This window comes from Populus alba, chromosome 19, assembly GCF_005239225.2.
Source record: "Populus alba chromosome 19, ASM523922v2, whole genome shotgun sequence".
Classification (NCBI taxonomy): Eukaryota; Viridiplantae; Streptophyta; class Magnoliopsida; order Malpighiales; family Salicaceae; genus Populus; species Populus alba.
This window is the reverse complement of record NC_133302.1, coordinates 5,829,543-5,853,917: the sequence shown is the minus strand read 5'-3', so window position 1 is coordinate 5,853,917 and position 24,375 is coordinate 5,829,543. Positions and strand designations below refer to the sequence as shown.

The 24,375-nt window shown below is 34.7% G+C and overlaps 1 protein-coding gene and 1 long non-coding RNA gene across 2 annotated transcripts in view; both read right to left on the bottom strand.

Moving 5' to 3' along the window:
* Window positions 1-1,268: 1,268 nt before the first annotated feature.
* LOC118048642 (probable disease resistance protein At4g27220) overlaps window positions 1,269-24,375 on the bottom strand; it is a 99,354-nt gene continuing 76,247 nt past the window's right edge. Inside the window, exon 11 of the mRNA XM_073406794.1 lies at window positions 1,269-4,509. Within this exon, the coding sequence (XP_073262895.1) occupies window positions 1,390-4,509 (3,120 nt within the window). The 3' untranslated portion in view covers window positions 1,269-1,389. The remainder of the gene's footprint in view (window positions 4,510-24,375) is intronic.
* The window catches only part of LOC140955119 (uncharacterized), a 71,429-nt gene continuing 58,104 nt past the window's right edge, over window positions 11,051-24,375 (bottom strand). Inside the window, exon 3 of the long non-coding RNA XR_012168851.1 lies at window positions 11,051-11,165. This is a non-coding gene — a long non-coding RNA (uncharacterized lncRNA). The remainder of the gene's footprint in view (window positions 11,166-24,375) is intronic.

Here is a 24,375-nt window from a genome sequence, read left to right as displayed (position 1 = left end):
GTCCCACACGTTTTCATCAAAAACCTAAATTTTAGGACTTCTTTGGCAACCATCTAAAAATATATAAAAATAATATTTTTATCTTTTAAAAATTATTTTTACCATCATTACATTAAAAATAATTTAAAAATAGAAAAAAATTATTTTAAAAAAATCAAAATTTTTAAAAACACAAGCATTCCCAAACAAAAGTAACGCGTCAAGAATCACAGCAATCTGACATGTGAGTGGAAAGTTGTTATTAAAAACCATTACTACTTTTAGAGTGATTTTGACAGCGTAGCAGGAAATGTACATGCTTTAGTTTTTTTTTTTTTTAATCATCATTATAGACTATTTTATATATCGGGGAGCTTGTTTTGAACGTGGTAGTAATGATATTTTAAAGTATGTTTTATCTAAAAATATATAAAAATAATATTTTCATTTTTTAAAAATTATTTTTAACATTAACATATTAAAATAATCTATAAATATAAAAAAATTATTTAAAAAAAAAATCAAAAATTTTAAAAACACAAGCAGTTCCAAACAAGGTAACGCATTAAGAATCACAACAATCTGACATGTGAGTGGAAAGTTTTGATTAAAATACTTAAAATACATCCATGCTATTTCCAAGGAAAAAAAACACATTAATACTTTTAGAGTGATTTTGACAGCGAAGCAGGAAATGTAATTATTGTTATTTTTAAAATATTTTTTTATTTATAAGTATATTAAAATAAAAATTGTTAATTTCGTTTTGTTTTATTTGTAATGGTTTCATATCAATTCAAAAAATAAAATAAAACAAAATAATTTTTATTTTATTTCAAATCTCGGTCTCTTTCAGATTTTTTGGCTAAATTTCGTCTGGAATTTTTATCTTATCTTATAATTATAGGGATCAGAATTTTAAAAATTACGCATACGCTACTTTCTAGTTTTAGTATTAAATTTAGTATTTAAAAAATATGTTTATGAATATGGCAGTTTCAGGTTTAGAAACCAAAACTGCCACCATATTCATACTCTCTCTTAGACATTTTAAAAATGTGTGTACAAGAATACTTTCAGTGATGATTTATAATAGTGAATAGATTTATTATTTTATTGGGTTACTTTAATGATAAATCAATATAGTATTTTTTTTTTATTTTTTGGATTTTCATCTTGGGGAAACTCAATAGGATGAAAATAAAATATTAATCAAACTTAAAATTATAATTGTTTATCTATCGAATTAAAATAAAAAAAATATGACAATTCAGTAGTCTTTAATGAAATAAAAAAAAATGAAAAATGTTATTTATGTCATTGTAAGCACACTATATTATATTACTTTATAAAGGGACGAAGGACATCCTTTGCATTAGGATGCTCCCACTCCACTACTGACTCCCACCATTATCTTGGACTTGCTAGGATTTTTTTAAGAGATGGGGGAGGAGATGGCTGGCCATTTTCAAGCAACGGAAGACAAATTGGCATCCTCTTCAGCTTCTCACAAAACTTTACACTAACTTCAAGAGAATTGCAAATCAGTTTTGCACTGCAAATGCTTTTCAGTTCTGGTAAGCGATACAATTTCAGAGTTCTTAACTTTGGGAGAATGACTTCCGTGATGGAATTAGAGGTGCTGCTTTCTTCATCTGTTGTTCCTATTATCTCCTCCATTTTCTCACAGAAACTCACTCTAATCCTTTCCAGGTTTACGAGGTTTGGCAGCAACACAGGCGGGAACAACTTCTTCATACTTTTACAGTCATGACAAAACAACTCTTTAAGACCAGAAAACGTACCGTTACATGATGGCAATCGTGGTGGAGCAGAGCAGAACCAAGAAGATGAAACCAAGCTCTCCATGTTATGGCATTCCCAAACGAAGATGCGCTCCAGTTCAGTTGCATTCTCTAATGACAGAACATCACATAAACTTCTTGCATCGATGCATTGACAAACCAGTCTTTGAATGCCATTTAAGAGCTTGACCTGAAAATCTTTATCTCCGTTGATACTCAAATTACCCAACGCAACTGTTTTACTTGGAAAACCTTCCATGCATTGCTCTAAATATTTAAACACCTTTCCTACTAAAATCTTGCATGTGCATAATGATAGGATCCCATCCCGAGATTTGAGATACTCCACGAAGTCAGAAAAACCTTCGAAATGGCATTCCAAAGTTTCCAAATTTCTCAAGGATCCTACTTCCTTTCCTTTAACTGTTATAGGAGCATCATCTTGCGTCATAAACTCTTCTAGTACAAAGACTTGCAGGTGAGAGAGTTTTGGTAATATACCACTAGGAAACTCCTTTTCACCACATCCATTCATTCTAAGATACCTCAGGTTGGTTAGGCATTCCAATCCTTGCGGTATCTTTTCAAGTGCATTATAAGAGAGACTCAACCTCTTCAGTGCCTGGAGCTTCTCTAATGATGGAACACGTCTTAATTTCTCACAATGATTGAGCAATAATGCTGTGAGGCTCACCAAATCAGAGACAGAGTCTGGCAAATTTCCAATATGTGTCCAAGACAGATCGAGGACCTTAAGCCCATGCAATTGCTTGAAAAATGAATCCGCAATAAATCCCAACCAAAGATTTTGACATAGCAATAGAGTTGATAGATAGGGACACCTAGGTGAATGGCTGGAAGGAATTTCTTCGATCATGTTTTTCCTTAGTGAAACTCTCGTCAGATTCTCCGACCACTCCTCTGCATCTGGCAACTCTTTTAATTGTGCACCTGCTTTGACCATGCCTTGAGAGTTCTCTAGCAGTATTCGGATGGCCATGTCCCTAATCATGTCATGCATCTTGACACGTCTAATATCATCATACTTCAGTTTAGCACTTTCCAATAGGCAGACATTTTCAAGTCGATTAAGCATCGTGTGGCCCTCATCAAATGCATCTCCCCTGCTCCTCTTTCCTTTAATTATTCCCTCATCGATCAAATAACCTATCAACTCCTCCCTTTCAATCTCATCATCTTCAGGAAATAATGCACAGTACAAGAGACATTGTTGTAGTGCTAAATCACTTAACCGATCATAACTAAACCTCAATAACTTGAATACTTCATTGTCCGTAAATTCTGATTCTCTCAATTTGTTCAATGTATTTCTCCACTCATGTAGGTCATCCACTCCCCTCAAGCTTCCTGCCACTGTAATAATTCCTAATGGCAAACCAGCACATTCCCTTGCAACAGCTTTCGCAATTCCTTTCACTTCTGGTGAAAGTGCTACATCACGTTGAAGCTTCTTCATGAACAAAGTCCAAGCTTCTCCATTAGAAAGTGGCTTCACTTTGATTTTGTGCTGGCAAGCCATCTGATGACAAACCGTTTCTGATCGAGTTGTCATAATCAGCTTGCATCCTTCCAACTTTTCAGGAATTCCCACTTTGTGTAGCTCAAAATTGTTCCACAAATCATCTAAAATGAGAATCCATTTTTGTTTCTTTCTTAGTTCTTCTGACAATTTGGCAGCTCTGTGTAGATCATCATTTTTTCTTGAAAGATCTAGATCAAGATGTTCAGCAATAAGATTCTGCAATCTATTAATGCTGAAATCTTGAGACACAGTCACCCACCAAACATGATCACAAATATCTGGTCTTTGTATAAGCTCATTATAGATATGTTTGAGTATTGTCGTTTTACCAATCCCCCCCATGCCATAAATGCCAATGGTTGGGACTTTATCATCCATTAACAAAGACCATATCTCCTTCGTTTTCTCTTCAAATGCTTGACCCACTGGCTTTGTGGAGCTAGTAGGTAATGGAACTCCTCTAGTCTTGTTGTATTTCAGACTTTCAGAAGATCTAGATCCAGCACCAACCTGCACTGATCTTCGACTATTCTCCACATCCTCCTCCACTGGTTCTGTCCTCACTCTAACCCGATTAATTCTCTCTTCCCCAGCACCTTGTTCCAGCATCCCCTGAACTCCCACTTGTATCCTTCCAGCAGCCCCTGCCAAATTGCCAAGTACTGCATTGCTTTGTTCCAAAGATCGATCCACTGGTTCTGTCCTCGGTCTGCTCTCGAGTGCCCCTTTAGAAACTCCATCTTCTTGTGCTCTCATTCTGGTCATGCTTACTACGTCGTTTCCTGCTATTGCATGTGAAGTAATCCTCTCTTCCCCTACTCCGGGTTCTACCTGAACTTCTCTTTGTACCCTTCCAATTCCTCCTCCCATATTTTCAATCTCAATGTTTTGTTCTTGTGGACAAGTTGAAATTCCAGAATCATTAACATTGATTGAACTTTCTGTGCTTTTAAGTCTTTTGTTGCCACGACACATAGCTTTCCAGGCTGCTTCTTGAACTTCTTTAGCCACCCCACGACAAATGGAAACACCATGCCCTTCTTCTCTTGATAAATGCCATTTGATCCTTGAAATGGAAGTTTTAGTGGCATATGTATGTGGACAAAACTTACACTTCAGGCTACCATCAGCCCTTTCTTCAACATAATTCCGAAATGAATCATTTGATCCACCCATTTCAACCTATAGAAAAAAAGGGGGGGGGGTCAAAATATAGAATAAAAATCAGTCAAAATAAAGAATAAAAATCCTATCTGGATGGATGAGAAACTACTTCTTTAGTGTTGTTACCCTTATTTTGCTATTAAAATTGATAGTTAGTTTATTGCACAATCATAGGAGGTAAAAAGACGACGATAATTTAATTAGACTTCTTACTTGTTGAGTATTTAAACCCTTATTTTGACTTTGCAGGGAAGTGCCAAGGCCAGGATTTGAGGCATTTGGAGTAGCAGTTTGATTTGGCAATCCTCGGACTTGGAGGTTATCCATCTGTGACCTATATACAAATGAAGTGATCATATTATAAAACCTTTCCATAATTGGTAGTCTCTCTTAAGCAGTAAAAATCAATGGTGTATCTAATTATCAAAAAGGTATTAATACTGTGTTAAAACACGACAGCATATATATTGCCAAAGTTTGATCAGTACCTAGTAGAGCTGCCAAAGTTTCGAGACACGAAGTTCTCCTGTTGCATATTGTCTATATTAGGAATTGCAAAAGCTTGATCGACTTGTCCTTGATTAGGAAAATGTTGAATCCTGAATCCAAAATCATTCGCAGACAATATGAAGCATTACAAACTTATGTTCAAGCTATGATGTTTCTTTCCTGATTGAAAAACTAAATTCTTTTTTTTAAAAAAGAAAATAGTAAACATGAAAAATTGGATACCAGGGAGCAGGAGAAGAAGATCCAGGTTGATTGAATTCACCATGTTGTGATGTGGTTGCGTTCGGTGTCATATAGCGATGTCCCGTCTGAGGTTGATGAATAAAGGAATAATGATGCCTAATTCAATGGACATTGTAGCAAATTGGAGTAAGCATGAGTACTCACCATGGTTTCAGGAAATGAAGTTGGAAACTGAGTTGTTTGTTGAATACTATCGTTGATCACAATGTTCTGTCCACCTTGATCATTGCATAATATGAAGCCTTGGTTGACTGGAAACTCCGGTGCCGGCCTGCTTCCATGGAATAATATTTTATCAGAAGATCATTGTGCCGGCCTGTTTTTTGGGAATAATAGGATAAACAGAAGAATAACTAAATTGCAAGCAATCATCTTCTGATAAAATATGCTTAAGAATGACGTACGAGAGAAGTGGTGATTGAAGATCGAAAAGATCATCATCCATAGAAGATGGTGGGAACCCTTCCATCTGACCAAAAGTACAAGATGATTAGTACATGCTGAGGTGAAAAAAGAACAGAAAGCACATAGCAAAGAAAAAAAAAAAGTATATATATATATGGCAGTCCCATTAATTGGAAAAGAAAAGGGTGAATCTAAAATAAGGAGTTAAAAACACTACTTTACCTACCCAATTATGAAGCTTAGAAGAAGATGCCTAGAAAATGTAAACACATGAATATGAGAAACAATAATATACTTATCTTTTTAAAATATTTTTTATTTAAAAAAATTAAAATAATGATTTTTATTTTTTAAAACTTATTTTTAATAAAAAAATGATAATTTAAAAAGAAAAAAAATTCAAAGTTTTTGAAAAGCATGTGCTCTAACAATAACAGATTAAATATGTGATTAATAGCATGTGATTAAAGGTTTTCAGTCGATGCCATTACATGCAGTCAAAGACTCCATCCTTACTTTTAATAAACAAAACCTACACTCAATAATATGTCCTAGTTTTTTTGGCCAGTGTTTTTCCGTGGTTGGATTAATTTTTTTAAAATATAAAAATAAAATGTTAAGAGTGAAGAAAGTTTGTTGGCAATATTATTAAACCTCATCAGGAGAGTTAATATTAAAATCTTCTAACCTAACTTTTTATTTAATTTAAATTTTTAATTAAATTATATGGAAATTAACTCAGTTTAAATCGATCAATATTCAAATACAACTTAGAAAACTAGTAAAACATGGCTTAGCTTTTTAAAAAAACTTCTAGACAACAAATTTTTAAAAAAACAAATATTGAAACAATGACATATTTGATCGATCCCAATCCCTCGCGACCTGCGTCATGGATTCTATTGGGTTTGGTAATTTTTTATAAGCTTTTTTTTATTTAATTATATGATAAAAATAGATGCTATCATCCTAAAATAAATATTTATTTAAGATTTTGATAACCCTATAGAAAGCAAACAAAAATAAATCATTTAGTCTATTTTCAAATCAATCTAATATTGAAAGATAAAATTGAAAAAAAAATTTTAAAAAAAAAAAACATATTCGATCAATGGGTAAACCTGTCAAACTTGTGAATCAGGTAATTTGGGCTAGCACATCAAACCCATGAACCAGGTTATGGACTTGGATTATAATTTTTTAAAAAATTATTTTTATTTAATAATATCATAACAAAAATAGATAACTGTAAAATTAAATACCAACCCAATATATATATATATATATATATATATATATATATATATATATATTCTAATTTGGCCCAGATATGAAATAGACACAAAAAGTTTTTTAAAAAAATGATAATTAAAAGGAAAGCAAAGGAAAAAAAATAAAAAAGGCAAAACATTATCGATTACTATTGTAATCCATAATGAAATGAGTGTGGGTGAATATTTATTCTCTTACACCTTTTAGTTTTTCTTTTAATTAATAAACAAAAAAATATCCCACCAAACCCGAAAACTAGTGTAATTTGAGTTATTTTAAAAAAAAACCTGTAAATCACGTTAATCTTATAAAAAAATAGAATAAAAATTAATAAATTAAAGCTGAATTATAACCAGCCTATAATTAATAAATTGTAAATCCCGGCTGAGGTTGATGAATAAAGGAATTATGATGCCTTGATGGAGTTTGAGGCCAATTTTATATAAAACTTAATGATAAAAAAATATCATAAAAAATGTCTAAATCTCCCAATTGCTGTCTGTTTGTTTAACAGTAAACAATTTGAAGATGCTCGAGATCGATACACTAAACATAAAACTTTTTGCATAATACAAACACTTGCTAATTCAATGGACATTGTAGCAAATTGGAGCACTCACCATTGTTTCAGGAAAGGACGTTGGCAACGGAGTTGTTTGTTGAATACTATTGTTGATCACATTGTTCTGTCCACCTTGATCATTGCATGATATGGAGCTGTGGTTGACTGGAACCTCCGGTGGCGGCCTGCTTCCATGGACAGTGACGACATTATATTGTTCTTTGGCAATAATAGGATAAACCGAAGAATAACTAAATTGCAAGCAATCATCTTCTGATAAAATATGCTTAAAAATGACGTACGAGAGAAACTCAAGCTCAGACAGTAGTGATTCAAAGTTGTCAACCTCCTCCATAAAAGATGGTTGGAACCCTTCCATCTGACCAGAAAAGATCAGAAAAGACAAAAAAACTGAGGTCTAAAAAGAACAGAAAGCACAGATCAGAAAAGAATATATATATATGTGAATGACTTTCTTGTTTGTTAAAGAAATTCGGATGAAAAATATGAAATATAAATGTTGTTGTTAATGATTTAATCCTTTGTCTTTTAAGATAAATTATCATACTCAAATTCTTTTTATGATAGATAGAAAGATGCAGGATAACTGTTGAAGGTAGAAGAGCTGATTGTTTTGACGGGGTGAACAAAAACCTCTTTCAACTCCTATTTATTCATAGTTTGGGGAGCAAAACAAATGCAGGATTCATTGTTTACTGTTAAATAAACGTCTTTCAACTCCTATTTGTTCTTTTTTAATTATTCTTATTTTGTTTATTGAAAGGTAATTACCGATCAAGTTAATTCATTGAATCATTGTAAGAAACAAAAGTTGAAAAATATTGAATAAAAATGAATGGCAGTCCCATTAATTGGAAAAGAAAAGGGTGAATCTAAAATAAGGAGTTAAGAACAGCAAAGAATCTTGGAAAGACGAAAACAATGAATTCAACGTTTAGGGTTAATTTAATCAGTATGAACACCACAGGGCATGGATTACAAAATAGGAGAAAAAGATCTATCTATTTATCATGGATTACTTTAAAGATTCAGACAAGATGAATGACAAATAATTTACCTGGATTCAAGATGTTCTTCAAGTGCTAGCTGGTTTGCTTGAGCAGTGATCAGCCAAAAGAAAAGGAAGAGAAATCACAGATTAGAAAAGAATATATGGCTTAGAAAAATAATAAAGTTGCAGCTTACATAAATCTAGTTCGCACTGATCATGAGATGTGGAAAGGAAAATAGGGAAGAGAACGTTACAGCCGCTAGCTCTTTTACATAATATTATTTATTAGTAAGGTCGCCTCAATAATAATAATTAATTAACGTATTGTTTGATAGGAAGGAAGTTGCCAGGAAGCAACCCAGACATTACATTATAAGATAAATATCATTTTTATCTTTTTTTATTAATCTGGCCAGATGTGCACTAGATTGGTTTGATTGAATCAATTAAATTTCACTGAATGAATGTTTTATTTTTTTCCGAGTCAAATAAAATAAAATTGTAGATCAAAACTAAAACTAAAAATCAAAATGCAAAATGCAAAAAACTTTAGGGATAAAATTTTAAAAAAAACACACCTAGGCTACTTTCTGGTTTCAATATCATATTTGATCTTGGAAGTTTCAATTATTTTTAAAGAATTAAATTGAACGAAATTTTGCCAAATCAAAAGGTAGCAGCGTGAAGCCTAGGAAATTCTGCTACTTCTCGAGATAATAGTGACTTTGATGACAATATTTTTTAGCTAGGCCATGAAAATTATACGTAGACTTAGCTTTTTGATGATTAAGTCTCCCCGTTGTGTGTTTCACGAAGGCTTTGGATGAGATTATAGAGAGAAAATATCGAGCATTCCTTGGAAATTTCAGTGGTTATTGAATTAATGGGACCATTGAACTGGTGTTGATGAAGAATAAGCCAAAAGTCCAAGATTAATCTAGTGGCCAAGAGAGAAATTTATGTGATTTTGTTTGCTTTTTCTTTAGCCAAAATCCAGGAATATTAAATGGCCAAGAGAGAAATTTTTGTAATTTTTGTTGCTTGTGTAAACAAGTCGTGTTTTCATAGGCATTCTTTTTTGTTTCCGTGATCTAAAAGTGTTTTTGAAAAAAATTAATTTTTTTTTATTTTTTTCTTTGTTTTAAATAAAAAAATATTTAATATTTTTAGATTATTTTAAAGTGTTGATATCAAAAATAATTTTTTAAAAATAAAATTTATATTATTTTGATACAATTCTAAATAAAAAATACTTTAAAAAATAACTATTATTACACTTCCAAACATGCTCGCATGTACATATGCCATGGGATTCATCATTGGCAATCTGTGTTTTCCTAGTGGGTAAAGCTCTTAAATTAATACATCATTCTATGACAATCCTCAATTAGTCCTTTTTCATGTAAGATTGTTACAAACTTTTAAAAGATGTCCAGTTCTATCTTTTTTCTTTTTTCTTTTTTAAAAAAACAGCTTTTAAATAGAAATCATCGACGGATTTGAATACGGGGCAAAACTAAGAATGCTTTATGCATTAAAGACGTCACTAAAGAAAACAATAAGGACCCATTCGAGAATTGGTTGTAAGTTGGGGGCTTGTACGAAGCTAGCCCTTATCCAAACCAATGAAGCAAGTTGTATAATCCAATTTGCTAAAGTGGTGGGTGCCTATGTGGTGCTACGCTGTATTTTGAATTATTATTTTTTTAATATAAAAAAGATATCCTAATAACAATAGCTTTTTAAAAGCAACAATAAAAATTTGGAATTCGGCTTATGGATTCAATAACTTAATTAATTTAATATATATATATATATATATATATATATATAACAAATGATAAAAAAACCAGCAATGATTAATTAGAAAAAATAAAATCTTGTCAATATTATAAAAAGATACTCTCTAAATATTTTAAAAAAGGTCTTAACGATCTTATTTGATTACAACATAAAAATTCAATGTGAATGAGATAACCTCATGAAAAGAAAAATGAAGAAATATGACGTTCAATTACTAGCAAAGCAAAAGTTGAAAAATAAACTGGAAAAAAACATGTTGTGGTTTTACCGACGGAATGTATCCGTCAGGATTTGATAGAGAGCAGGGATCTTAGTGATGAATTTATTGACGAAATAATTCTGTCGGCATTTCATAGTAGCTTAGTGCACATTTCATAATCACTAACGAGTTGACCGAAGTAATTAATCAGTCGGCATTTCACAGTAGCTTGGTGCAAATTTCACAATCACCAACGAGTTTACTGACGGAAATAGTTTGTCGGTATTGCATACACTCATTGACGGAATAAATCTATCGGTATATTTCAAGCGGGAACTTCTTTTTTTTGCATGCAATTTCCGTCTATAAAACCATCGGCAATGTTTTTTTTTTGTTACCGACCGCTTTAGCGATGGAATGAGGTATTATCGACAAAAGAAAAGCTGACAGATGATTTCCGTCAATAATGTGGTCGGTAAAAAAATTACTGACAAACTATGAATCACAGACCGATGAAATAAGTCCGTCGATAAAACTGTGAAATCGTGTAGTGAGAGTTGTTTGTTGAATACTATCGTTGATCACATTGTTATCCACCCACCATGTTCTGTCCATCTTGATCATTGCATAATATGGAGCTCTGGTTGCCTGAAACCTCCGGTGGCGACCTGCTTCCATAGTCAGTAACATTATTGTTTCTTGGGAATAATAGGATAAACTGAAGAATAACTAAACTGCAAGCAATCGTCTTCTGATAAAATATGCTTAAGAATGACGTACAAGAGAAGCTCAGACATGAATGTATCTTCTAGTGATTGAAGATCGAACGGATTCGATGTCACGTTGACATCATCCTCCATAGAAGATTGTGGGAACCCTTCCATGTGACCACAAGTACAAGACGATTAGTATGTACTGAGGTGGAAGAGATTATTGTATTGTTTGAGAAGGAAGTTGCTAGGAAGGAATCCACAAACTTTACCTACCAAAGATTATATTATAGCATATGGCAATTTGCTTTTCTTTTGTCTAGCGCTGCATATAATTAAAAACTTCAACAAAAGAATCAGAAGCTAATTGCTGGCTGAGTTAACGTGTAGACCCACCCCATTGTTGAAACTTTGAAAAAGCTGAGATAAAACACTATTTTCCCCTCTTGATACATGGTAGCAGTCTGAGCATATATATTTTTTTAATTTTAATTTTGATAATAGTTGTGTTCTTTCTACCCCAAGAAATCATAATTTCATTAAACAAGATTCTAAAGCCCATATTTAGATAAATTAGAAGAATAACTAAATTGCAAGCAATCATCTTCTGATAAAATATGCTTAAGAATGACGTACAAGAGAAGCTCAAGCTCCGACAGTAGTGATTCAAGATCGAACTGATTCGATGTCAAGTTGACATCATCCTCCATAGAAGATGGTAGGAACCCTTCCATCTGACTACAAGTACAAGATGATTAGTACGGACAGAGGTTTAAAAAGAACAGGAAGCACAGATCAGAAAAGAATATATATATGTGAATGACTTTCTTGTTTGTTAAAGAAATTCGGATGAAAAATATGAAATATAAATGTTGTTGTTAATGATTTAATCCTTTGTCTTTTAAGATAAATTATCATACTCAAGTTCTTTATATGACACGAGATCCTAAAACACTACTAGAAATTCGCTAAATACCAACGAAATCACCGACAGAATATTTATGTCGGTATTTTGCGGTCGAAATCACCGACGGAATATTTCCATCCGTAATTCGGTCTGTAATTACCGACGGGTATATTTCGTCGGTAATTACCGACCGAATTACGGACGGAAAGTTCAGAATTAATGAAAAAAGGGCGGGTAGCTGGCGCGGAGGTTTTGACGGGTGATTTTTCCGACAGAATCACCGACGAATTAAAAACCGGGGACCCGTACGTGTGATCGGACCGGTTCACCATCAACAATACCGACGGATTTGAAATGCCAGATCCATACGGGTGACGTGACCGGTGCACCGTCAAAAATACCGACGGAATCACCGAGGGATTTGAAAAGCAGGTTCGTACGGTGACGTGTCTATCTACCCGTTATAATTACTGACGGATTCATCGACGATGTGTGGCTGTCGGTAAAATTGAATATATGGCCACTCTGCCGACACTCTCCTCCCCCATTTCTCCTTCTTATTCCTAATCCTAAGTCTCCCCATCTGCAAATAACCAGCCCCCCCTCGCCCCCAAACAAAAATCTTTCTCATCTCAGCACAACAAGTTGTATTTCTTGAAGTTTTGTGGTCACAGCATCCGTATTCTGATTTACCGATGGATTTTATCAATTTTTGTAAGTAATTCTATCTTTTAAAATTTTAACATTTAAATGTCAATTTTATTGTTTTTTTAGTATATGTATTTTTGTTAGTAGATGTACATGTTTTATTGTTATTTCTCAAACAAACTTGTGGCTAGTATATGAATGTATAATTTTATACCTGTTGTGGTTTGTTTTAGATTTTGTAAGATTGTATTTGTTTGTAAATTGTTAAAAACTTTGTGGAATTACCGAATTACATGTTATGTTTTGAAATAATTAATAGCTTGCTTAATGGGTCCTTTTAAAGTTTTATCAATGGTATTGTAGAGTGGTAATTTCTGTTAATTTATATATATTATATATATATATTAATTAATTTGTATGGACGTTGATAAATGATAATGAATATTTAATATTTATGAGAAGTTGTGATTGGTTTGTTGGATAATCTCGAGGTAAAGTAATATTTTAACAAGTTTATTTACCTAACTTAGTTAATTAATATATACATGATGTCATCATAATTTTATAGAGGTTCGATAAAAGTCATGGATGATCGTTCATGGATGTATCTAGATTCACCCCAAGGATTGCGGAGGATGGATTATTGTAACGGGGTTCAGGGTTTTATTAATTTCGCAACATCTATTCCTAGAAATTTTACTGGAGGCGGTATTAGGTGTCCATGCAGGAAGTGTCAAAATAAAAAGTATCTGCATCCAGATGTTGTAATGATGCATCTTCTACACAAAGGGTTTGTGGAGGATTACGAGTGTTGGTATGCACATGGAGAGGTATTTGTTAGTAATAGGAGAATGGGAGAAACGGTGGTTGGGTCAACTTCTAGTGCTAGCAACGTGCATGAAGCGGCAAATGACAACACTAATCCTTACAGAAACATGGTTATGGATGCAATGAGAATGAATGAAGGTAATGTCAATCAATGTCCAATCGTAGAAGAAGAACCTAATGCAGAGGCAACTAGGTTTTTTGATTTGTTAAAAGATTCTGACGAACCATTATGGGATGGATGCACAAACCACAGTAAATTGTTGGTCGTGGCACAGGTGTTCACCATCAAGTCAGATCACGGGTTGAGTGAGGCCAGGTATGACAAAATTATTGATTGGGCAAGAAGCATTTTACCTAAAGGGAACAGGCTCAAAGAGAACTTCTATGCTGCGAAGTCCATGATGAAACCCCTCGGTTTAGGATACCAGAAAATTGACATGTGCCCTAACTTCTGCATGTTATACTACCTTGAAAATGCTGAGATGACCGAGTGCATGACATGCGGGCATTCCAGTTACAAACCCAGAACTGGCAGGGGAAAGTGACACGACCAAAAGATTGATGTCTTCTCCCAAGTGCAGGAGTGTCGAAGTAATAAATAACCCGGCAAGACCAGGGTCGAACCACAGAGAGGTTAATTGTACAAATTATAAATAACAATAATACAACAACAACAATAATAACAACAACAACAGTAAAAATAATAACAACAATAACAACAACAATTAACAATAATAATAACAATAATAATAACAATAATAGCAATAATAGTAATAATAATAGTAATAGTAATAGTAATAGTAATACTCAGTACGTGGCGTTGTTACACCTGAGAATGATCTAAAAGATCGGGTCACAGGTTTCCAGCCTATATACTGAGTTTATGAAAAGATCAAAGAAATATATTATATAATATAAAACATAATGTAAATAATAATAATAATAATAATAATAATAGCAATAGTAGTAGTAGTAATAATAATAATAATACTAGTAGTAGTAGTAGTAGTAGTAGTAATACTAATAATAATGATAATAATAATAATAATAATAATAAAGAAGAAGAAGAAGAAGATGAATAAATTAATGAGAACTTTGAGATGGAAGATTAATGTAAGGATTAAACAATAATAAAAACAAATGTCAAGGTTAGAGGATCCACTAATGGTATTTCAAACAAGTATAGTATAAACTCTTATTATTCAATTGGAAACCACACACAAAGGAGGTTCCAATCGGATGATTTCTCATTAATAGCTCATTATAAATTATTAACATGATCATATTAATTATCTTATTTACATAACACCAAACTTTTAAATATTATCAGTAATTCATGATATTAACTGATGTTAACAACAAATCAAGTTCCTTTCATAGCCCAGGTGTAGGTAATACCATACTGTTGGGCTATGAGAGTGCCAAGCATTTGCTGTACCAAGTGTTATACAACACAAATCTAGATTAACCATTTAACAAGCAAGGTATTAAGAATTAGTAAGATAAAAAGATAAGACATGTTAATATTAAACATTAAGATCCATGTTGAGTTTACACTATATTTATTCTTACACCATTAGTGTAACCTTTTCACCTTGACATAATAAACTTAGCTAAACATAATGAAGAAGATAAACATAAATAAACAAAACAAGAACATAAAGAAAATACAAGTTAACTAAGTAAAGGAAAGGAAATGAAAAGCATAAACAAGATATTAATGAAAGCAAAACTTAAAAATTAAAAAATATATATAAAGAGAGAAATAAAGAGCATAAACTTGATCTGAAGAACCAAGCCAACCAAATACATGGCAAATGCCTCCTTTTATAGGCCAAAATTCGGAATTATTGATTTGATGACTAATTGTTGAGTGGGTGGCCAACTTTTGACTTGGTGAAAATCCTTATCTTCTTGTCCGAATAAAACAAAAATGTTACCATCCAAACTGGGTCCTCTGGTAAACATGAAAGTTTTAGGAAATTATCTTAACAATTCTGTGTAAAACTTTGAGGTCATTTGGACTTCTAGAACTCCAGATATGGGCCAAACACTGAACAGTGTTCGGGCTGCAGGACAGATTCAGACTTTTCTGTTGTTGCTATAATTTGGACTTGAAAACGGCCTTGTTAGATCCTGGCCTCCACATGAAAGTTGTAGGCCTATGTCTTACTGAATCTTTGTAAACATTTGAGATCATTTGGACATCTAGAACTCGAGATATGACCCAATTACCAAACAGTGTTCCAGTTTGGACTGCACCAACATCTCTTTTATAAGTTTCACCCTCTCTTTGTCCTTTCAATTTCCATACTTGAACTCATCAATCAATCCTTTGATTTATGTGATAGGCCTGCATTTAACATGAACATTTACCATATATTAAGGCATTATTAGACTTGTTATTATAAAACATGCTTTAGTTAAGGAGTTATTGATACTTTAAGTGCGAAATGATGATATAAACCCTTGATAATCATGCACTTTTAAGTACTAATCAGAAAGACTCTAGTGGCGTATAAAAAACTTAGATATTTCCCGATCACACCTAGACTGCAGAGGTTATTATGTCACCAAGGACTGCTAAGCACATGACATGGCACCAAACACACGATGTGGTTGACGGTGTGATGGTGCATCCTTCTGACGACAAAGCCTGGAAACGCTTTAACAGTGTGCATCCTGACTTTTCTGCTGAATCAAGGAATGTCCGTCTTGGGTTGTGTACAGACGGATTCAACCCATTTAAGTCATTTGCTACTCCCTATTCTTGTTGGTCGGTCATACTCACAGTTTATAACTTGCCACCGGGAATGTGTATGAGGCCGGAGTTCATGTTTCTATCTATTGTCATACCAGGTCCAAGTAGCCCGGGGTGGAATATAGATGTTTGTCTTCGACAGTTGATAAATGAGCTGGCGCAGTTGTGGTCCTCTGGAGCTCTGACTTATGATATATCGAGGAAACAAAATTTCCTTATGAGGGCGGCTTTGATGTGGACTATCAATGATTTTCCAGCTTATGGAATGCTTTCTGGTTGGAGCACGCATGGGAAACTCGCATGTCCATACTGTATGGAAAACAACAAGGCATTCACGCTAGCAAACGGAGGTAAAGCTTCTTTTTTTTACTGTCACCGTCGCTTCTTGCCACTTAATCACAGGTTCAGAAAGAACAGAAAAGATTTCTTTGTTGGCAGAGTTGAAAAAGATGTAGCATCCCCGCGTCTTTCTGGTGAAGAATTGCATCATGTTGTATCAGAGTACGGTGACATTGTGTTTGGCCTTCAATTAGGTAAGCAAAAGTTTCCTGGTTTTGGTTTGACCCATAATTGGGTAAAGCGAAGTATCTTTTGGGAGCTTCCGTATTGGAAGACCAATCTTCTCCGCCATAACCTTGACGTCATGCACATAAAAAAGAACGTGTTTAAGAATATTTTCAACACCGTCATGGATGTGAAGGGGAAGACAAAGGACAACATGAAGGCTAGATTGGATATAGCTTTATACTGTAACCGTAAAAATATGGAGTTGGTTTATGAGGAGTCACGGGTTTCAAAACCAAGGGCAAGCTTCGTGTTAGAGAAAAACGCACAGCTGATAGTCTATAAATGGTTTAAGAGTCTGTGTTTTCCGGATGGACATGCATCGAACATATCAAGGCTTGTTAACATAGAGGACTACAGATTGTATGGAATGAAGAGTCATGACTGCCACGTGTTTATGCAAACACTCATCCCATTAGCTTTTCGTGGTTTGTTGCCAAAGGGAATATGGGATGCACTGACGAAGATCAGTCATTTCTTCAGAGATATATGCTCCAACAAGTTGAATGTTGAGCACATTGAGAGGCTTCAAACGAATATCATCGAGACACTATGCAAACTTGAGATGATATTCCCTCCTTCATTTTTTGACTCAATGGAGCATCTCCCTATACATCTACCGTTCGAGGAAAAAGCTGGAGGACCGGTCCAGTATAGATGGATGTACCCATTCGAACGGCGAGATATTACAATTGCAATGGAATTCATATCTAAAAGTTTTTTTATATGTTTTTCTTAATTGGAAATACTTGAATTGTAATTCAATGTAGGTACTTGTTTAATCTCAAGAAAAAGGTTAAGAACAAGGCGCATGTTGAGGCTTCGATATGTGAGGCCTATATTGTTGAAGAGATATCAATATTTATCTTGTACTATTTCGAACCTCATCTGACAACAAGAATCAATCGCGTTCCACGGCATGTCGACGATGGCGGTGAAGTGACTTCTAGTGGGAACTTGTCAATATTCTCCAATACTGGACGACCCACACCTAAAAATGCCGTAAGAGAAAGATATGTGTCAGAAATAGAATTCAAACAAGCACACAACTATGTTCTATTTAACTGTGATGAGTTGAGACCATTTATTCAGTAAGTCTATGTATATGTAATACTAATTAAACTTTGTCAATAATATACTGTTAATTATATATTGTAATATCATACACTCATTATCACTTCCAGACGACATTGACAATATTTGCTCTCCAATAACTCGCAGCTGACCGAATCCCAGATCTTTCAATTACAAGATGAACAATTTGCCACATGGTTCAGAACACATGTAAGCACTATCACAAACTCATTCTAACTTGAAAAATTACTGTACAAGATTCTCGTTCATTTACCGTTTATTGATGTACATTTAATTACATATATACAAGGTTTATCAAATGGGAAGGAGTGCGCCTAAGTCAATGTCTTCACTAAGCCTCGACCTTGAAAGAAAAGTTAAGTGCTACAACGGGTATTTGTCAATGGATATGTTTTTCATACTGAAGAATACGGGCAAGGAAGAAAGACATACAACTGCGGTGTTTGTGTTAAGGGATCCACAAGTAGTGAGTTAGAAGTTGACTACTATGGTAGATTAGAAGAGGTCGTCGAACTGCAATATCATAGCGAGCAGAATAAAGTGTTTTTATTCAAATGCTATTGGTATGACACGACGGACAGAGGAATCAGAGTTGATCTACACCATGGTCTGGTCGAAATCAACTCAAAAGCTAGACTCCGCAACATAAACGATGTCTTTGTTTTCGCAAAGCAATGTCAACAAGTTTATTACACATACACCCCTTCATTTAGAAAGGATCGATCAAGAGTTGATTGGTTGTCCATTTTAAAAACAAAACCACGGGGTCGTGTCGAGGTTGTTCAGGATGAGAACGAAGAAACAAGTGTGCGAGATGAAGTCTTTCAAGTTCGTGAGTTGGTTGAACCATATCGAGTTGCTCCTTCGATTGAATTCGAAGAAAATTCAAATTTTCGAGTTCTCGATATGATAGTCTTGTTGATATTGACGGAGATGAGTTGAATGTTGTTCTGAGCTCTAGCGGACAAGCAAATGTCGATGAAGAAGATGATATCCATATTGAAGATTACGATGAAGATGATGACAATTCAATTGATGAGGAAGAAGAAGAAAATTCCGACTAACTATCAAAATGAAGCCTTATGTAAAACCATTTTTCTCATGTAATTTAGATTATGGATAATGTATTTTGTAAAACAAAATATGTATTGTTTAAGCAATGTTGTTATTGTTTTATGCGATAGACAGTTTATCATTTAAGTTTTTGCAGGAAGGTAAATAGGCAATACAAATACAACCTTTCCTGCAAAATGCAAACTCACCGACGTCCATACCGACGGATAAACATCCTTTGGCATCTCATAGAGAGTTCAAACTTAATTACGCGAAATGCCACAATCACCGACGCCATCACCGACGAATTCACCGACACCGACACCAACACCGACGGATTATATTCCTTCGGTATCTCACAGAGAGTTCGAAAAATAATTACGATAAAAATGCCATAATCACACGACGGATTATATTCCATCGGTATCTCACAGAGAGTTCAAAAATAATTACAACAAAATGCCACAATCACCGTCATCAACACCGATGGACCTCCATCCGTCGATATCTCACAGAGAGTTCGAAAATAATTACAACAAAATGCCACAATCACCGACATCAACATCGACGGACCTCCATCCATCGATATCTCATAGAGAGTTCGAAACTAATTACAACAAAATACCACAATCACCGACGACCAATACCGACGGAATACGTCCGTCGGTAATTTGTCGGTCTCAAAATTTACCGACAGAAATACCGACGGCCAGTGCGATTTCCAAAGTATGTGAATTGAATGCAACCTGACCGTGTCAGATTACCGATGGAATCACCGACGAACCGTGAAAAATATGGAGGGTAATTAAAAATTTTGGTGCAAAATTGAAAAATTACCGATGGATTTTTGACCTGTTACCGACGGATTTAAAAAATTAATAATATTTTTTTAATAGCCATCGGTAAATCCGTCGGTAAATCTGCCATATAACCTATAACTTCCAGCGCCCGCCGCTTCGCCTCATTTTTTCTTCTCCTCCGCTGCCCTGTAACTTTTAGTTTTTTGCTCTCAATCCTTCAAGACTTTCACCTTGAATCTCTTGCAAGATTTGAATAAAGGTATGTGGTTTTTTCTATTTTATTTTATTTTCTTTTTAGTTGTTTTTATTTTTGTTATTTTGTTGTTTTGGGGTATTTTTTTTTTAATGTAGATAAAGTTTTGAATTGGACACATTATTAAGGTACGTATATTTCGTTCCTTTTCTTGATGTAGGTTTTTTTTTTTTGAATTTTTGAATATAATTTATTGTTGTCTTGCCATATATAATTATTGATTAGTTTGTTGAATTTATCTTAGATTTAGTAATTGAATATGTTGGGAGAATTATTAATTTTACTCTAACTTGATGATTTATGGATGATTGTTTCTATTTATTTTGAATTTATAGTTTTGTTGTATTGACATAATTATTGAATAATTTATTGAATTGTAATTGTCATAACCCAATTTTGGCCCATTGGCTTTTAATTTAATTTTTACAGGGTTTAAAATGTAAAATTAAAAGATCATAAACTTATTTCGATGAAAAGTGTGATTTGTCAACTTGCGTGAAAATTAAGGACTATAATGTGCTTTTGTCATTCTATCCTTATCTTTGAGATAATCCTTACTTTCGAAATAATCCTTATTTTCAAGATAATGAAAGTTGTCTGATTTCAAATTCGATTCTAATTTGAATTTCAAAAAAGAGAATGAGTTTGATTGAGACTTTACTTCTTACAAGCGATAGGACTCTTGCACTATAAATATTGATCCCAGTCTACACTAGAAGGGGAGGACAATTAGAGAGAAACCCTAAAAAAGAGAAAACCCCAAGAGAAAGCCATTACAAAAAAACTAAAAAAAAACAGATATTTACAAAAAAACAAGGGGGCGCGGCCAGAGTCCTAGACTAGCCGCCGCTGCCCCCTCCCCCCAGCTTTTTCTCCTCTTCTTCCCCGATCACCAAGAAGACAGAGCAAGCTCTCTGTGGCTTTTCTTTTCCTCTTTGTCTTGAAACCAAAACCGTCATCTTCACCATTTGTTCTCGTTTCATAAACAAAGAAAAAAACCAAAATCCCTCCCCTGGTTGGGTTTTAGCTCCATCACAGTCTCCTTTCTCTTGTCCACCACGCGACACCAGCTCCCCTACAGTTTGGTCGGTGCTACGATACCCTTTCTTCTCCCCGGTGACAGCAACAGCAACGCCCTCTCCATGCACCGTGAGCATGCATGAGTCGTCCAGCATGCGCTCCTCCAACAACAGCAGGTTTCCAAAGCATGAACAGTAGCTTTGTCTTCAACCGTGGAAGTCTTTCAGTTCAAACCAAGCACCTGGAGTTTTTATTCTCTTCTCCATTGAAGCAGTGACAGCAGGTGCTCCTTAGCCACCATTTCCTCCTTCTACAACAGCTCAGTCCAGCAATAGCAGCGACTACTCTCTTTCTTCACAGCATCATACGTGACCTAGTTGTAACATTCAACGACAGTCTATCGGCGCAGCTTCTCAGCAACAACAGCGCAGCAGACTGAGAGAGAGGAGATAGAACAGAAACGAAAGGGGAAGAGAGAACGGTGGGAACGAACACAACGGGACAGAGAGAACGAGCAGAAAAACCCGAAGGACCTGGAGGAGAAGACAGACGCAAAGCAGCCACAGAAAAATGGAGGACGAACAGTAACCAGAAAAAGAAGAACCACCCAAGAAAATCGGCTTCGTCTTCATCTTCAGGAGCAGCGTCTTCATCATCAGGAGCAACAGACCACAGGTAAGTCTGTTCTTCTGCCCTTTGCATTTTAATTCACTGCTACAGTAGCAGTGAATTATAAGACAGCTGGGTCACTGGTCTAGACCAGTGACCCAACCAAGTTAGTTGGGTCCAGCCCAGCCCATGTGGGCTAAGCTGGGCCCAGTTCCCAAAACAAAAAAATAAAAAATAAAGAATGTGTATGCGAGAATAAAAATAATGTAAATTTATTGGTCATGAATAAAAATACCGGTTTAAATTTATATTTATTTTTATTCATTTATTCAATTTTATTTAGCTAGAAAAAAATAAGAAATATGTGCATTCAAAAAAATTAAATGTATTATTATTTTATTTATTCACGGGCGCCAGAGTCGGGAATAAAAAAAATATATACTGATTTAAATTTGTTTTTATAGCTACGTAATATTTACCAACGCCAGAGTCGGGAATAAAAAAAAATATATACTGATTTAAATTTGTTTTTATAGCTACGTAATATTTACCAACGCCAGAGTTGGAAATATTCGTAGTTAAATATTCACTGGCGCCAGAGTCAGGAATATTATAAGCAAATTTTCATAACATAAACTAATAAACATTTATCAATTTAAGATGAAACTAGCAATGCAACTTGCCTCAGGTAGGACGTTTAAGGGGTGATAATATCTTCCCTTTTACGTAACCAGTCCTGAACCATAGAATCTATGTTGACCAGTTTAGGGTTCCTAGTGACATAATACTAGGTGGCGGACTCCTTAAACAAGACCTTTTCCCTAAAAGAACAGGATGCCAGAAATCCGTTCTTTCCAAAGATTTAAATTTTTTTAAGGCCGCCGCGATGTCGGGTGCAACAGAATGGCGACTCCACTGGGGACTAATGGACTAAGCTTTGCCTTTTGTTTATCAATTGCTATAATGTTTGTTATGTTGTGTTTATTTGTGTATTTTTCCTGAATTTACTGCTTTAGCATCCATCCATGTTTATATTGTCATACATTACGTTAAGAGCACACACCTGAAAATCTAGGATAGGCGGGAAAGTAACGGTACCCCAACGACTTTAGCCTGGGTAAGACTCGTGAAACCATCCAACTCTCGCTTGATTGTTTACTTGGAAGTGGTTGATATGCCAAAGTGATATTACTCAGGGCCTCTATTTTCACACTACTTCTAAGCCTTATATCGCCCTTTCATGGACGATCACTGAGCATGTGAGAGACCCCTTTTAAACTAGATAAGGACCAACCCTTTGATGCACTCAACAATTAGGATCTTCCTATTAGGTTGTCATCCCGTGAAGGGCGAGTCTACATTTCATATGCATTTTTTTTAATTGCTTCAGCATTTTTGCATAATTGCATGATTTACATTTAGCAGATGAAATATAGGTTCCCGTTGAAGCCATCTATAACACTCGTTGAGAAAAGACAAATGGAAAACGAAGAAAGAGCTAGTTGGAAACCCAACACTAAAAGAGGTGGACTACTCTTAGAGAGCAGTCGCAAGGCTTTACTAGTCTACTCGAACAGGCCCTGAGAGACAAAACCGGAAAGCACACATATACCTTAGCCTGAACCTATGGTCTTGTAAATCCCTTCAATCCACAGAAATATGGGGGCAATGGGTATCATTTGATTTTCAACAAGCCATGCGTTTTCAATCAGCATACCCCACGAGAATGTCGTTTACCATTGATTCTACAAAGAATGAATCTCAAAAGGGTAAAATGGTAAAAGAAGATGAGCTGAACAAGTTCATTGCCCTAGAGTAAAGGATGAGGGCATTTGAGGGAATTCACCTATATGATCCTATAAAGGCTGCTGAGATGTGTTTGGTGCCCAACGTTGTCATTTCCAAAAAAATTTAGAGTGCCAGAATTTGTTAAATATATGGGAACTCAATGCCCTATAACTCATCTCAAATCATGCTGCAACAAAATGGCTGAGGTGGTTAATGATGAGAAATTGTTCATTCATTTCTTTCAAGACAGCTTGAGTGATGTTGCCCTCACTTGGTATATGCGGTTGGACAATACCAAGGTTAAAAATGGAAGGATTTAGTTGATGCTTCAATGAGGCAATATAAGTTCAATATAGATATGGGCCCCTGATCGTTTAAGCTTGCAAGCTATGGAGAAGGACAACAAGGAATCCATAAGAGAATATGCCCGAAGATGGAGTGAGGTAGCTGCAAAGCTAACCTCCCATGTTGGAAAAAAAATGATCAGTTTATTTTCCAACACTTCTAAAGCTCCTTCACACGCAGATAACACAGCTTTGAATACTTTTTAGTTAGAAGCACTGCACAACATTTTACTGAACATGGTTGTTACTAGATGCAGAGGATTGAACAAGCCATTGGTTCAGTAAAATTGTTGAGTCCGACTAAAAAGAACGGGTTTCACTAAAAAAGGGAAAGGACACTGAAGGGGGTTGCAAAGCACTTACGTTCTTAACTATGACTTCAACTCAACTGTTTGAAAAGATGCCCTTGTCGAGGAGAATGAATGATTGAAATATTCTAGAAATTCCAATCAATGATCGCTAAATGTTTTAGCCCCTTTTATATGTTATCAATACCAG